We start from the raw sequence: 12,479 nt of genomic DNA, 5'->3' as shown, positions 1-12,479 counted from the left end.
AGTTTAACCTATATAATTTCTTCATTCTGTATAACAGCTTGGGTGTCATTGCACGCCAGCCTGTGAATTTGTACTCAGGTTTGATCCACTGTATCTTTTAAAAAATATATAGTTATCAAATAATTAAGTAGGAAGAAACCAATAAAGGAATTCCTTGTGATCTTGTTTTGAATTCTTCGGTGACAGGCATTAATGTATTTTTAATCAGCAAGGTGACAAGCAGTATACAGAGGCTTTCAAGTAGAGGCAGTGATCAGGGTCCACAGGCCCTTATCTGCAATTCTGAAATCCAAAAGCTCTGAATACTGGAAATGTTTTTGCAACTCATTTGGGGGCACAACTGGGTTGTGAGCTGGTATGAGGTTATTGATAGTCTTTATTCCATGGATAGTTGATATTTGTGCATTTCAGTGGAAATTTTAATGGTTTTGAATAGGATGTTACTCCAGACCCTTCTTGGTATTTTACATGCGATATGGGATATATACCATATTATTTTTTTGTAAATTGGAAAAATCATGAATTTCAAAACACATCTGGCACCAGAGGATTGTATGGGAAACTGCCCAGGCTGTTACAACAGCGTCAGGCCCCCACTGCCCGACTGTCCCCCGCCTCTCCCACCTTGTAGCCAAGGTGATGTTGAGCCCTCTAGGTTGGGTTCAGAATCGTAAGGCAGTGTGCTCCATGCCTTTAGGGATACTTCCGGTATGGCTGGAGAGACCAGTCCTGGAGTCAAAACTTTAGGATCAGAGAAATCTTGGGGCCTGAGAGATCATCTGCATCATTTTAGGGTGAGAGAGTTGTTCAGGAGGGATTGGAATGAACCGACATGTCCAAGGTCATACGTTTTCAGTGATCACTTAATGTTTTAGAGCTTCTCAAAATGGTACTCTTTTCAAATTCGAAATTAACCTCTAGGGATATAACTCTGTCATCTTCAATTGTATGACATTGGAGAAGAAATGTTTTAAAATTCAAAATGGTTATTTTATGTACTATTATGCAATTTTTGGCACAGTAAATTTGATAGCCCTTATATTTTCTTAATGCTATAACTGTATTATTAAAAACATGAATCTAGAATTTTTGGAATGAGGTTGCCATAGAAATGAAAATAAAATACCAAAAAGACACTTTAGGGTATAGCTAAGAATTTAAAATCCACCACATTTGAAATCAAGCCAATGCCATGACAATTTGCAGGGGAGCAAAGACATATTTGATTGGCTTAAGGATATTTACTGGTATTGTCTTTTGCCCAATTGTGGAATTAAATTGGTAGCTAGGTGTTAGGTCAAATACATGTTTCTAGTTCATGGGTCAATATATTCTTGAGACGTTTTCCCTTGTTTTCTTAAAAGGTATAAAAAGGCAGGATGTAGGGTTAGGTGTGTATTATATACGCCAGGATGAATCAAATTAATTCCTTTAATATCTTAATTTATGGAGTGTAGCTAATTTTACACTTTCTCTCTGAGGGCCGTGCTTTCCTATTGCTCACCTTCAAAGCAATAACGGAGAAACTTGCTGTCAGTAATGTTTGATTAGTAATGAGCACTACACTTGGTGGAGGCCTGGTGAGGTGAGGCCCATTAGCTGCCTTGCAGGACTAAAGAGCGATGATAGTGCTTCCATTAGTATTTCTGTCTAAGGACTTGGAGAGCCTCAGAGATCATACTTTTTCTAATGAAATTAGAAATTATTTATTTTACTGAGAATTGTTATTTTAAGTTCATTAACTGCAGTTGTAGAGGTGGAGGGAATGCAATTTGTCTAGAGTGTCAGCCGAGGTAGAAGAAATAGGATTATGATCAGAGAGCATAGGAATGCTGCATAAATGCCCTATCTCATCCTGTACCGCCTCCCTGACAACAGAGAGATTAAGAAGAAGAAACAGATGCTCCAGCAATGGAGCTTTGAAATCCCAGCGACCAGGGTATAATCCTGGCGCCTCCGCCCAAATTCTTTACTCTCTCCATGCCTCCCTAAGGGCGGCACACAACCACCTTTTCTAGTTCATGGCCTTTTGGTGACTGCATAGCACAGTGCCAGTTAAGGAGTAAGCACTGGCATGTGGAGGCCATTCTTGCTCAGAAATGATCAGAAACAACTGGGCTTGAGACCTAGCCGTAAACGCCTGGAGGTAAGAAGAAGGGGTAATGTGGGGTGTTCCTGAGCTCTCATCAGCCTGGAAGGCTGGCTCACCCTCTTTCTCCTGGGTCCACAGCAGGCAGGGGCTTGGCTGAGGAGCAGTGGGTGGGCTGAGCCTTAGAGCAGACCCCTGAGTATAGTGTCCTTCACCTGGGCTTTGTGAGAGGAACATACTGTCTGAGAGTAGGCTGTCTTTGCAGATTGAGGACAAAACACAAAACTGTAGTGGCACAGACAGTCTAAGCAGAGACCCTGATCCACATGGAATGTTTTCTCCACAGAAGGCTTCCCTCGCACCCAGAGGGGCCCTCGGATGACTGTAAGAAAAGCAACATTTTCCTTAGGAAGCAACTTGGAACTTGCTCCCGGGTTTAATCCACACCTCATGGAAACCTCGAAGTTCCACATTACAGAGCACAGAAGAACTGCCCTTGATTTAAAAATGGTAAAGGGCAGGTATTAGTAGTTATTCACCATGGCCATTGGAAGACGACAGAAATGTTTCCCAGAAACTTCTACTTTTAAGCAGCTTATACTCAGAGTGAGTTTGCTGTAAAATAATCAATCATCTGTATGGGATTATTGATACTGATCAATTAAATATTGGAAAATGACTAATAAATAAAACTTTTGTTATTCTCTGATTACTTTTCAGCCCTTTCTCCTGACATTAGGTCAAGGGACCATTTGTTTCTTATGGTTCATAATGAGAAGATTCTGGCATGTCTCTGGGAAGATACTGTTCCTCTCTTCAGTATGTCTTTGGAGGCAGGGTTGCAGTTCCTTTAAAGAGTGAAATTATTATTAATAAATGCTTTTTGTTTCTTTTTTTTTAAGAGTATTTATTTTTTTTGGGCTGTCGGGTCTTAGTTGCGGTACGTGGGCTCTTCGTTGCACCGCATGGGCTTCTCTCTAGTTGTGGTGCACGGGCTCCAGGGCGCGTGGGCTCTGCAGTTTGCGGCACGCGGGCTCTCTAGTTGAGGTGCATGAGCTCAGTAGTTGTGGCAGGCGGGCTTACTTGCCCCGCGGCACGTGGGATCTTAGTTCCCCAACCAGGGATCGAACCCACGTCCCTGCATTGGAGGGTGGATTCTTTACCACTGGACCAAGAGGGGAGTCTCAATAAATCCTTTTTTTAAGTGTTGGGAGAGAAGAGACAAAAATACTTCCTTTTTTCCCCACATAACTTTAAATTCTGTTTGAACAGAGGAATATTTTCTTGCTGTAATAAAGATTATATCAAATCAGTAACCATCATCATTCTCAATGATGAAACATTTATGACAATTTTATTAAAACCAAGTGCAAAGATCACCACTATCATCATTTTGTAATTATTAGTAATATGATTTTGGAAGATCTGTGTAATGCCATAAGACCTAAAAAAGAAAAAGAGGAACGATCTATTGGAAAGAATGAGAGAGACTCATCATTAGTCACAGACAGTATGTTTGTATACTAACAAAACCTGGAGAGAGTCGCCTAAAAGCAGTTACGTTTAATTAAGAATTTAGTAAAGTGACTTAAACATTATTCTGATGGGGGGTTGGTGGTGGTGGGATGAAATGGGAGATTGGGATTGACATATATACACTAATATGTATAAAATAGATAACTAATAAGAGCCTGCTGTGTAAAAAAAACAAAATTCAAAAAAAATAAAATAAAATATGAAAAAATAAATAAATAGGATGCCTGGGTGGGGGGTTTGGGGGGGAAGAATAAAGGTCACTTCCCAAGGTCCACGTGGGAGTTCTCCCGTCCCTTCTGCTCTCTGTCTTTTAGTTTTCAAAGATCTCCACTGGTAAGAGAATATGATATTCAAAATTGTTAACTGATTAGGGAGTCAGAAAATCCTCAGAGGGACCTCGGTTTGGCTGGGGAAACAAGTTTCCAAAGCAAAATAAACAATTTCAATTCCATTGGTGAATCTCTATAAAGAAAAGTCACTGTTACCCAAATTATATTCTTGCAGAAGAGCTAATGAGTGTAGATTCTGCCGCAGGTTTTATCTCCTGTTTCTGGATTAAAGAAAAGGGCATTCTCTGGTGGATAAAGCCTGGGAAGGTGGGGATGAAAAAAAAAACCCACAAAACATTATTCTGGTATATCAGCAATTATCAGTAAGAAACTACTATGGGCAAAATACATGTATAGTAGCATATTGTCCCCAAATAGTCATGAACAATCCAGGAATAATCTTTAAAAAAATGACCAGGACTTGGCGAAGATGTTTAACTAAACATTTAAGAAGTAATGTTTAACTAAACATAAAGAAGTAAACTAAGGAGTAATGTTTAACTAAACATTACTGAGAAAAATTAAAAGAAAATTTGAGGGACTTCCCTGGTGGTCCAGTGGTTAAGACTCCGCACTCCCAATGCAGGGGGCCTGGGTTCGATCCCTTGTCAGGCAACTAGATCCCGCATGCTGCAGCTAAGAGCCCACCTGCTGCAACTGAAAATCCCATGTGCCACAACTAAAGATCCTGCATGCCGCAACTAAAGATCCAACCCAGCGCAGCCAAATAAATATTAAAGAAAAAAGAAAATTTCAATAAACAGAGAAACACACTGTGTTCCTGTATGGAAAAATAGAATATCATAAGGATGTCATGTCTTGCCAAGTTTAGTTTATATGTTTAATGTAATTTTTTTGTATTTTGAATCCATTTCTATTCATTTAACATTTTAAGAATTTAAGTGTCATTCTGTTAAGAGTATATAATGGTGTGCTTAAACATTCCCTTATTTGCTTAAAATTTAGGTTGCTCCCACTTATTTTTCATGATAAGAAATGCTGTGAAGAAGGGCTTCCCTGGTGGCGCAGTGGTTGAGAGTCCGCCTGCCGAGGCAGGGGACACGGGTTCGTGCCCCGGTCTGGGAAGATCCCACATGCCGCGGAGCGGCTAGGCCCGTGAGCCATGGCCGCTGAGCCTGCGCTCCGCAACGGGAGAGGCCACAACAGTGAGAGGCCCGCGTACGGCAAAAAAAAAAAAAAAGAAATGCTGTGAAGAAAATCTTTACACATAGAAAGTTCTCTCTTATTATATTTTGTACTTCCTATGACAGATGCTCGTATGTGGAATTATTGGATCAAAGAAGACAATTTAAAATACTCAGTGGTATCAATATGCAGTTTGATTAAACAATTTTAATCAAAATCTCCATGGGATTAAGAAATTGAATAACGATTAATTTGGAAAAAATAGGTGAATATAAATGTAGCCAAGTAAAAGTTTTAAAAAAATTGTGAAGAAAACCAGGCTCTCCCAAGCATTGTGAAATGTTGTGAAGATAAATTAGTTAAATCAGTGAAGTATGTGACCCAGAAATAGAATTTGGTCTATGTGGGAATATATGCTAGAGGAGTCACTACAAACCTGTGAGTTTGGGGAGATTATTTAACAGGGGGAATTGGCACCATTGGGCAGTTTTTTGAGAAAAAATTAATCCTCACCTGGTACCATATACCAAAATAATATCCAGCTGGATTAAAAGGGTGAAGTGTGAAACAAGTGAAAACATTAGAGGAAAATCCCTGTATTCACCCACTCAGCAGATGGTCACTGAGCTGGGCCTGGGCCAGGTGTCTGCTCCTGCATGTCAACTCTGACCTTGGAGGAGCTGCAGGTGCACAGAGGAGCATGGATGGGCCTGGCTCCACCAAGAGGAGGACATGGATGCTGGGGTGGCGTTGAGCAGGTGGCTCTGCCCTGACAGGGTCTGGGAAGGCCTCCCCGAGGAGTGGAGGTGTGAACCCGAGAGACCCCGAGCTGGTGAGGCCGTGCAAGGAGCCCTGAGGGGCTGTGTTTGAAGACCCAGAGGTCATGCCGGCAGACCAAGGGTGAGACTTAATGTGAGTGAAGAGCTTGGCAGGATCTGGAGCTTATGAGGCTTGAATAGCGTGTGGAGCAGTTCACAGTGGATCTTGAAGGTTTTGGGAACTGATTGAAAACAGGGCAGTGTGCCAATGTGTTTGGAAGCCTGGACTGGGGGAGGCAGGGGAAGGGGTCCTGGGAAAATGGTGGAGCACAGGTTGGACGTGGTGGTGGCTTAGAGCTGGCGGATAGTGAAGTGGACAGACTCAGAGACATTCAGGAGCAGGACAAAAGAGGTGGACGGGGAGTCACAGTGGGCGCTGGCGCTCAGGAGCCTGGTGGAGGGAGCAGAGGCTCAGGTGGTCTTCCTAGCGGCCACCCTATTTGAAATGATACCTGCCCCTCCTTGCAGGGATTTTTCTTTTATTTATTTATTTATTTGGCCGTGCTGTGCAGCATACGAGATCTTATTTCCCTGACTAGGGGTCGAACTCGTGCCCCCTGCATTGGGAACGCGGAGTCTTAACCCCTGGACCACGAGGGAAGTCCCAGGAATTTTATTTCTTTGATTTGCTAATGTATCTTCATTTTGTAAAAATAGCAGTTGGCACCTGGTAGGTGCTTAGTAAATATCTGTTGAACAAGTGAACTAATGAAGGATGAGTTCCAGATTTCTGGCTTGAGCAGCTGGATAGGCAGGGCTGACGTTTCCTAACACTGGGACATCGGAGTCGGAGCAGGAGCAGGTGTGGAGGAAGATGTATCAGCTGATGGGTCCAGGGCTTCGGTATGTCAAGAAACAGGAAGGAATCCAATGGCAAACACTAGACTAGGGAAATATTTACAATAAATTATGTGGATGCCATCTTTAATATGTAAAGAGTACATGAAAACCAATTAGAAAAGATCACTAATGTTAGTAAATAAATGGTAGTATAAACATGAGTAGAAAATCCACAAAAGATAAAGGATACAAATATTTGAAAAAAATATTCAGCTTTATTAATACTAAAGAATGCAAACGAAATCAGTATGACAATTTCTCTCTCATCAAATAATTACCAATTTTAAATAATGAGAATAATGATGAACTGGTCAGAATGTAAATTTGTGCAGAGTTTTTGCGAAGTAATTTGGCAGAATGTATCAAGTGTCTTAAAATGTTTATATCTTTTGATCAAATGATTCTGTTTCTGGAAGTATATCATAAGGAAGCCTGAGAAAAGCCTATCCTGCCATGTACTCTTCCCCATCTGCTTACTTGACTCTGAAACCCTGTCTTACTTGTGAAATACCCCTGGGGTGGCACAGGTAACAGGCGACTGAAGACCGGCTGCAGAAGCAGAGGGCTCCGTATGTCTGGGAACATTTTAACAACTGGAAGACTCATCAGTGAGCTTCATATTGAATTATTTGTTTTTTCTGTTGTGTTTCTAGATGAAGACCGTCAGCGTTGCCTTAGTTTTGTGCCTGAATGTTGGTGTGGACCCTCCAGATGTGGTGAAGACTACTCCTTGTGCACGTTTGGAATGCTGGATTGGTAAGCATGGGTCCCTCTCTTACAGCCTGTTGCAGGGATCACTGCGTGGGGTTCTGGGCTTGGCAGGGCTTGCCTCCACTGTCCTGTTCCAGTGCAGGCCTGTGATTGGTTTGGGTAAATCTGAAGATTTTATTTCATTTTGCAGTTATATAACCTTTAGGCTATTTTAGATACATTCACTTATGACTTGCAGTGGAGAAAGTATCTCAAGAAAAATTGATAAGATAATGACTATTGGATTATATAATTTTCTCCTTTAAATTTGTCCTGCGTCTGGCATGTAGTACAAGTTTTATTTATTTATTTATTCATTCATTCATTCATTTATCTATCTATTTATCTATCTATCTATTTATTTATTTATGGCTGTGTTGGGTCTTCGTTTCTGTGCGTGGGCTTTCTCTGGTTGCGGCAAGCGGGGGCCACTCTTCATCGCAGTGCATAGGCCTCTCACTGTCGCGGCCTCTCTTTTTGCAGAGCACAAGCTCCAGACACACAGGCTCAGTAGTTGTGGCTCATGGGCCTAGTTGCTCCGCGGCATGTGGGATCTTCCCAGACCAGGGCTTGAACCCGTGTCCCCTGCATTGGCAGGCAGATTCTCAACCACTGCGCCACCAGGGAAGCCCAATACAAGTTATATACACTTAAACCTGAATGACTGATGCCTGCATGCAGGTGCCTCAGTTGCACAGTGAGGAGTCCCACCTAGCTCTTTCCAGGAGGAGGCGAGGCTGTTCTTTGTCGTCATCCTCCTCGGAGCATCTTAGCACAGTGCTGACTGGAAATGGTGAGTGTGCACAACCTTCACTTGTTTCTGGTCTTAGGGAGAATGCATTAGGCTCCCACCACTAAATAGGGCATTAGCCAAAGTTTTTTTCCGATGCCTTTTCTAAGGTAAGAAGTTCACTTCTATTTTTAGTTTGCTGAGAGTTTCTGTCAAGAATCAATGTTGGGGCTTCCCTGGTGGCGCAGTGGTTGAGAGTCCACCTGCCGATGCAGGGGACACGGGTTCGTGTCCCGGTCCGGGAAGATCCCACATGCCGCGGAGCGGCTGGGCCCGTGAGCCATGGCCACTGAGCCTGTGCGTCCGGAGCCTGTGCTCTGCAACGAGAGAGGCCCGCGTACCGCAAAAAAAAAAAAAAAAAAAAAAAAAATCAATGTTGCATCTTATAAAATGCTTTCTCAACATGTTGAGATAATCACCTGGCTTTTCTCTTTTAGTCTGTTGATGTGGTGAATTATATGGATTGATTTTTTGGTTGTTGAGCCAACCTTGAATTTCTGGCATAAACCTCACTTGTATTATCTTTTTCATATGTTCCTGGATTTGACTGCTAATATTCTGTTAAGGAATTTTGCATCTCTGTTTATGAAGGATATTGGTCTATAGTTTTCTCATATAAACCAAACCAAAAAAAAAAACCATATTTGTTTGGTTTTGGTACCAAAATAATGCTTGGTCTCATTAAATGAGTTGAGAAATATTCCCATCTTTTCTTTTTTATGGAAGAGTTTGTATTGATTTGGGTATTATTTCTTCTCTAAATTTTAGTGTGATTTACCAATGAAGCCATCACAGTATGAATTTTCCTTTGTTTCCGTCACTGATTATTCACCTTTCTCTTGTTGGTAGGATCAGGGCAACCCCCCCGCCCCCGCCCCAGCTTTTTCTATTCTAAGCAAAAGCAGAAATTCCCTTTATCTACTTTAAATAGTAAAAATTACAAATTTATTATAATCTGAATTGGAAAAAAAAGTTATTTTTCCCACTTACCTGTCTCGCCACTCTTTGGGGGTGTCTTAGGATGACAGCCTTTGTTTCACAGCCTCCTGCCTGAAGCATAGGCCCCTTGTTCCCCAAGCCCGGTGTCAGTAGCTGTTTTCTGTGGCCAGTTTCCTTAGATGCTTTCTTGGCTCTCTGCCATCCCCTGGTGACTGTGCCGATTGAAATTGACTTCTTATTAGCCACCACTGACTGTTTCCACTTCATTTATCCCTTGTCAAAGCTGAATTTAATCAATTGTTTTCTATTTCCTCCCTCTTCAACTACTCTTCTGTTAGGTTTTTTAACACAGGGCTTCTCAACCTGGATCCTAGTGTGTACTCCTAGGGATGCGTGAGCCCGCTGGGATTGTGTGGTTGGTGGTGTCTGAGTACAGCATTGCACCTTCCGGGCTGAGGGCCCTTGGTTTTTATTAGATTCTCTAGGGGTCCTTTGCCTCCTACCCTCCTGTCCCCAAATAGAAATCAAAGAACCCTCCCTCACATCTCACCCAGTCTCTTTGATCAGTATTTATGGGACAATGTTAATGAAAACGCAAAGAATTCCTTACTTCCTTCTTGGTGTGAAATCCAGCAAATGAATAGATTTTTTAATATTGTGTTCTTAAAAAAATTTTGCAATTCAGGTATGCAATCTACTTTGTAATAATTTCGATGGATTTTTAATTCAAAAGGGCACATTGCCTTTTTTAAAATTTAATTTTATTTATTTATTTGTTTGTTTGTTTATGGCTGCATTGGGTCTTTGTCGCTGTGCGGGCTTTCTCTAGTTGTGGTGAGTGGGGGCCACTCTTCGTTGCGGTGCGCGGGCTTCTCCTTGCAGTGGCTTCTCTTGTTGCGGAGCGTGGGCTCCAGGTGCGCAGGCTTCAGTAGTTGTGGCCCGTGGGCTCAGTGGTTGTGGCATACAGGCTTAGTTGCTCCGCAGCATGTGGGATCTTCCCGGACCAGGGATCAAACCCGTGTCCCCTGTGTTGGCAGGCGGATTCTTATCCACTGCGCCACCAGGGAAGTCCCCACATTGCCCTTTTTTAAGTTGAAAAAATTTCGCTTGGCTTTTATTAAAAAGTGGGTCCTTATGTTGGTGATTTTAACAATATGGGATAAGAAAAAAAAACTCTTAGAGATTTGATTCAGCAAATTTTTAATGGTGTCTAGCAGCCTATATTTTAATTTTTATTTTGAAAAAACATTTTCAAAAGTTGCAAGTAGAGCACTAAGCAGTGTCTTTCCTGATTCATTTCAAAGTAAGCTGCTGAAATGATGCTCCATCACCTTGGAATCCTTTAGTGTGTGATTCCTACAAACAAGAGTTTCTCTTTCATAATGACAACTCCGTCTTCACAGACAGGGGATTAACATGGATGCCCTGCTACTGGGTAAGCCTCAGGCTGCATTCAAGTTTGCCAGGTGTCCCCATAAGGTCCTTTATGGCACAAGGACCCTTTGCTGTATCACCCATTGCCCTTAATTTAGTCTCATTCAGGCTGCAGCAGGCCTCAGTCTTTCCTTAACCTTCATGACCTTGACATTCAGAAGATCACCGGTGCTCTGTTTAGCAGAACAACGCTGATGTTTCCTCGGGATTAAATTTTGTTTATGCCTCTTTGGCAAGAGTGTCATGGAAGAGATCCGCCTTCCTCCATGGTGTCCTGTCAGGTGGCATGTGACTTTGATTTATCCCATTGCTGGTTATGTAACTCTTTTATCACTTGATTAAGTTGGTGTGATACCTGAACTTCAGCTGTGAAATCCGCCCCCTTCCCTTTTGTAGTTAATAAGTATTTTGGGGGAAGAGGTGCTTTGGCTGCGTTAATATTTCTTTCCTCATCAGACTTTCAGTTTATTCAATTTGAACTCATGGTTTCCTTTTTTATATTTTATATATTTTTATTCCTATTCTATATTATAATCAGTGGATTATAGTCCAATATTACCATCATTTATCTTGATACTCCACTTATTTCCCATTTAGCTAGTGGGAACCCATTCCCACTGGCTTATATGGCCTTTTGTCTTGCTTCCATCGTCCTTAGAGTTACATCTGTACTTTCTATCTCATCTTGTCTTTCCCTGCTCCATTCCTGGGATCAGCCATTTCTCCAAGGAGCCCAGTTCCTTTTAGTGGCAAATAGAATTTGAAAACTGAGATCTGGGTTCTAAGTGTTCTTATTGGAGCTGTGTACTGTGTTGTTTCTCCCATTGCCTCTCTCATTGGATGGAGCAAGGGAATGCACACATGTGCATAATATGTGTATGTGTTTCTGTGTGGACACACATTCATATCTATATTTCAGTATTATCTATACAAATAAAAAACATGCATTACATTAGTGCCTCCCATTCCAAACCAATAGGAATTTTCCATATTTATAACTCTTCCTCTCACAGTGAGAACCTTGGTATCCTTCATCCTTAATATATTTACTAATTTGATGAATCCTCCTGTGTGAACCAACTTCTTATCCCTGTCTGTCATCACACTCCTTTATTTTATACCCAGCTGCTTCCCCCACAGGTGTCCAGCCTCCTCATTGCCTGGGCTCCGATACCCTGTATGGGTCACCGCTCCACAGACATACCTTCTTTCCTTCCCCCGTACAGGCTCTGAGCCCCTGATTGGACTTGACAGCTCATTCTGGGCTGCCGCAGTTACCCTCATCCTAGAGCAGGTGCCAACCTTGCCCAGACCTGCCTCTCCCCACAGTGGCTTTAGGATTGTTCAAGAAGGGATTTCAGCATTTTCAACAAGTGCTTTAGGTTTCATTCTTGGCTAGCTCAAGGGATGATGATATATATATATCAGTAACCAAGATGGAGAGTTGGGGGCCAGCTGGGCTGGGGAGATAATGGGATTACATTTTGTGTAAGGTAAGGTGCTTCTGGAATGCTCAGAGTAGAGCCACCTTCCAGCAGACAGCAGGAAAGACCTCTCTGGTTGGAGAAAGGGATTGGGGGGACGTCACCTGCTGAGAATGTGCAGTGACCAGAGGGAGAGGAGCAGAGCCAGGCCGTGAGTGAGTGGGGAGGGGTACCGCCTGTGACGGAGACCCCTCTGGGTGGGCAGAGGTAGGAGGAGGGCCGGGTGCCACTGGATGAGAGTTTCAGGTTGGCATTGTCACAAGCTGTGGCTGCAGTTGAATGAGAGATGCTGGGAGCCTGGAGAGCGAAGGAGAGAGGGACAGT

The 12,479-nt window shown here is 42.5% G+C and overlaps 1 protein-coding gene across 2 annotated transcripts in view; it reads left to right on the top strand.

Moving 5' to 3' along the window:
- The window catches only part of RPTOR (regulatory associated protein of MTOR complex 1), a gene marked incomplete at its 5' end in the record, with an annotated part of 340,079 nt that overhangs the window by 72,425 nt on the left and 255,175 nt on the right, over positions 1 to 12,479 (top strand). For both annotated transcript variants that reach the window (XM_079725126.1, XM_079725125.1), the window contains one exon: positions 7,412 to 7,514. In XM_079725126.1, the coding sequence (XP_079581252.1) occupies positions 7,412 to 7,514 (103 nt within the window). The remainder of the gene's footprint in view (positions 1 to 7,411; positions 7,515 to 12,479) is intronic.

Source organism: Hyperoodon ampullatus (genome assembly GCF_949752795.1).
Source record: "Hyperoodon ampullatus genome assembly, chromosome: 19".
Lineage (NCBI taxonomy): Eukaryota > Metazoa > Chordata > Mammalia > Artiodactyla > Ziphiidae > Hyperoodon > Hyperoodon ampullatus.
This window is presented reverse-complemented; position numbering and strand designations above follow the sequence as displayed.